At 48.5% G+C, this 3,107-nt stretch overlaps 1 protein-coding gene across 6 annotated transcripts in view; it reads left to right on the top strand.

The window, feature by feature from the left end:
• LMO3 (LIM domain only 3 (rhombotin-like 2)) overlaps nucleotides 1-3,107 on the top strand; it is a 68,076-nt gene that overhangs the window by 2,577 nt on the left and 62,392 nt on the right. The window contains exons 1-2 of one of the 6 annotated variants that reach the window (XM_008583532.1): nucleotides 1,103-1,305; nucleotides 1,509-1,575. The exons of 2 other annotated variants lie outside the window; for them this stretch is intronic. Coding sequence is in view for 1 of the 4 variants with exons in the window: in XM_008583530.1 (XP_008581752.1) it covers nucleotides 2,762-2,786 (25 nt within the window). In the remaining 3 variants the exon portion in view is untranslated. Of the gene's footprint in view, nucleotides 1-1,040; nucleotides 1,576-2,259; nucleotides 2,787-3,107 lie in introns of those variants that run through there. 3 more of the 6 variants (XM_008583533.1, XM_008583531.1, XM_008583530.1) reach the window with 3 other exon arrangements.

Here is a 3,107-nt window from a genome sequence, read left to right on the forward strand (position 1 = left end):
TTTAAGCTTCACCTTTGACTAAGACTTCGTAAAATCGGGCGAGGGTGCTTTAATAACTGCCAAAAAAGAGGATGACTTTGAAGTTTGAAAACTTAGACAAATAATAAGATATGTTAAAGCTACCAGTGGCCTTTACAGATGCAAAGTGAATTTAAGAGAAGCGGAGGTTAGGGAGAATAGGACCTATTTCAAGAATGGGGGAAAAAAAAACCTGTCAAGGCCTTAAAGCAAGCCTGTGAGGACAGGGCAGTACTGGTGGAGAAGCTGATTCCTTGACCAACTTAGCCCTGAAAACATGTTTCTCCATGCTCCTGAGTGTTATGCATTTGCAAATGCGAGCTTTAAATATTAAGGAATTCAAGTAATTGCAGAAAGTGTGTTTCAGTGGTACTGGTTGGTGAGGGCTCGGAATTGGTTAATGGGGAACAAGTTTACAGTTTAGTTCTTGGGCCATTAAGGGAAGGGAGGAAGGGGTGTGTGTGTGTCATCCGCTGGACCTAGCTTGTGTGACAGACTTGCGGAGCAGCGACTTGAGAGTTCATGAATGGAACCAGAGACCAGGCAATTGCAGCCCCCCCACCCCCACCCTGACATTTCTTAAAGGAGAGGGTTGTGTACTTTTCCAGTGTATTCTGGTAGCAGTTTGATTCCCTTGCTTTTATTTTCATTTCCATAATTGGTAGCTTCAGAAATGGCTTTGGAAGGCAATTTGCTTTAAATGTGGCCACCTATTCCAAAATGCCCTGGTTATTTTAGAAACCCTACCCTCTCCCTCCGGAGGTCTTTCTCTGGAGTTCTTCTGGACGGGGCCAGGAGGTAGGGTCCTTCCAGAGTTGACTCCTGCAGAGGTCACCTTTTGTGTGCGGGGTCGTCCCCCGCGTTTGTGAGTAGCATATGCATGTGGTTGTGCTGACTGCACTCGCAGGCTTGTAAATTTTCACCCTGGGAAATTAGCAACAAAGCCCGATCTGTCTCGTGGCTGCTTTGCACTTTCCGAGGGCGGCTCTACTTGACTGAGCTGCGGAACAGGCACACGAGAGCGAGAGCGAGCGAGGGAGCCAGCGAGCGAGGGAGGAACAGAGGGACAGGAGAGGAGAGGGGAGGGGTGGGGGCGAGAGGTAAATAGTCTTAAATCGGAAGGGAGCTGCTTCTCTGTGGTCTCGACAATCGCTGCCTGGGCTCCGCCGGCTCAGTAATAACTGAGTGACCTTTTCTTTGGCTGTATTATGTCTGGCTGGGAAGGGATTGCATTTTGCAGCTGAGAGCCAGGGCTTCCTTCTGCTCGGCTCCTCGCACGCTGCTGGGGTAAGTTGTCTTGAGCCAGGACGGAAAGAGACAGGCTCGGACTGCAGTTGCCTAAAAGGAGGACACCTGTGGCTCAGATGCGGTCAACACCATTCCTTGGCGGATCCTTGAGGACCTCATTATTTTAAACTTAAAAAAAATAGAGATTCCCTCCCCCCTCTTTTTTTTTTTTTAAACAATGCTTCTTTTTGACCTTTCCCAAGGAGAAGCGCTACAAAGCAGCCACTGTGCTTACTGAACGGCCTCCCCCTATATCGCTTAATTGAGAAGGTAAGTGCAGCGACTGTGTACACACGCGTCGGCTTATTTGTGCTGTGTGTGTGTGTCTGCGGGTGCGCGCGTGCGTGTGCGGATGTGGGTATTTTTTTTTTTTCCCTCCCCAGCCTCTCCTAATGAGGCATAAACTGGAGCTGCAACCTAGCTCCGCACTGCAACTTTCACTCGGGCTGCAGCTCTGCTGAGACGGTTTTGTTTAAATCATGTGAGGCTTCATTATTTTTATGATGGGACATGAAATAAATGCAGGCGGAAGATGTTGATGGAAGGAGGCAGAGCGGCTGCTGCGGCGCGGAACGTCTCAAGTCCGACTCCAGCGGAGAATAGTCAAAGTTCAGCAGGAACTGCAGCATTTGCACACCCCCGACTCCCGGGCAGAGAGGGGCAGGAGAGTTTGGAATCGGGAAATGTTTGCTCCTGGCCTGCAGGAAGGGAATTTAGTCCTGGATGGGTTCACGGACCCACCCCCACACTTGCTGGAATTCATGACCCCCACCCCACCCCCCCCAAAAGAAAAAGTGTTGAAATTACAGTCTTTTGATTCTTGTTGACACTTCTGCCTCTCCCCACACAGCCATAATAACAAAATGTTGTTCCTTTGCAATGGAAAAGTGACTATGTTTGGGGGGTGGGGACTAAGTGGCCAGAAGAGAGCGGTTCCATGGAACGGAGGTTACTATGTCCTAACAGACTGAGATTCAGACTGATGCAGCACATTTTTACGGGGGCTACCCAGATTGCTGTTATGAAATACAAGTCAGATTTATGATCTTTTTCATATTGAACATGATATGCTATGCTAACGCTGCATGTGACAGTTTAATCAAATCCATTTGTTACCAGGAAGCTAAAAGGGGCCTCTGGGATTTTAGGATTACAGGCAGAGTTAGGGAAGCATGTGGCTTTGTCATTCGCCATTATTTTGCACACTGCCACACTGCGAGGGGCTCCGTGTGTGTGTGCGCCGTGTCTTGTCTGGCCGTCCTCCTCCCTTCCCCCCCCCCCTGCCGCCACTCCGACCCTCTCCCAAAGTGGCTTCACAATACTCGGTCCTCGGCGGTGTAGGCTGCGTACCAGGTCCACACTTGAGCCGAATTAAGGAGACCCCCTTCTACTTCTGTCTCTGGGGCTGGGTGCTCAATGCGAAGCTGCTGCAACTCAGGCACGCCTAAACCAACTCATGCAGAGAAAGGAGAAAAGTTTTGGTAAGGTTACAATCTATGATAGATGCACTTTGCCGGCGCTCAGCACTCTTGGCTGCTCAAACGCCTTCCTGCTCTTCCGCTGCTTTTGTGTCTTTCTAAAAGATCCGAAATATTATTGTTGTAGCTGCTTTGAAAGACTGCTGCTTAAACCAATTAATCTTGCTAGGTGCAACAAATACTGCTACATTCTTTGCAAATCATCCCTGTGTGGCTGCAAAGACACAACCACAAAAGGCTGGAGCATAAACTCCGCAAGGGATTCTTTGTTAGAGTGTATGTATGTTTCTTATTTTTTTTTTTTTTTTTTTTTTTTTTTTGCAT

This window comes from Galeopterus variegatus, unplaced genomic scaffold, assembly GCF_000696425.1.
Source record: "Galeopterus variegatus unplaced genomic scaffold, G_variegatus-3.0.2 Scaffold2957, whole genome shotgun sequence".
NCBI lineage: Eukaryota > Metazoa > Chordata > Mammalia > Dermoptera > Cynocephalidae > Galeopterus > Galeopterus variegatus.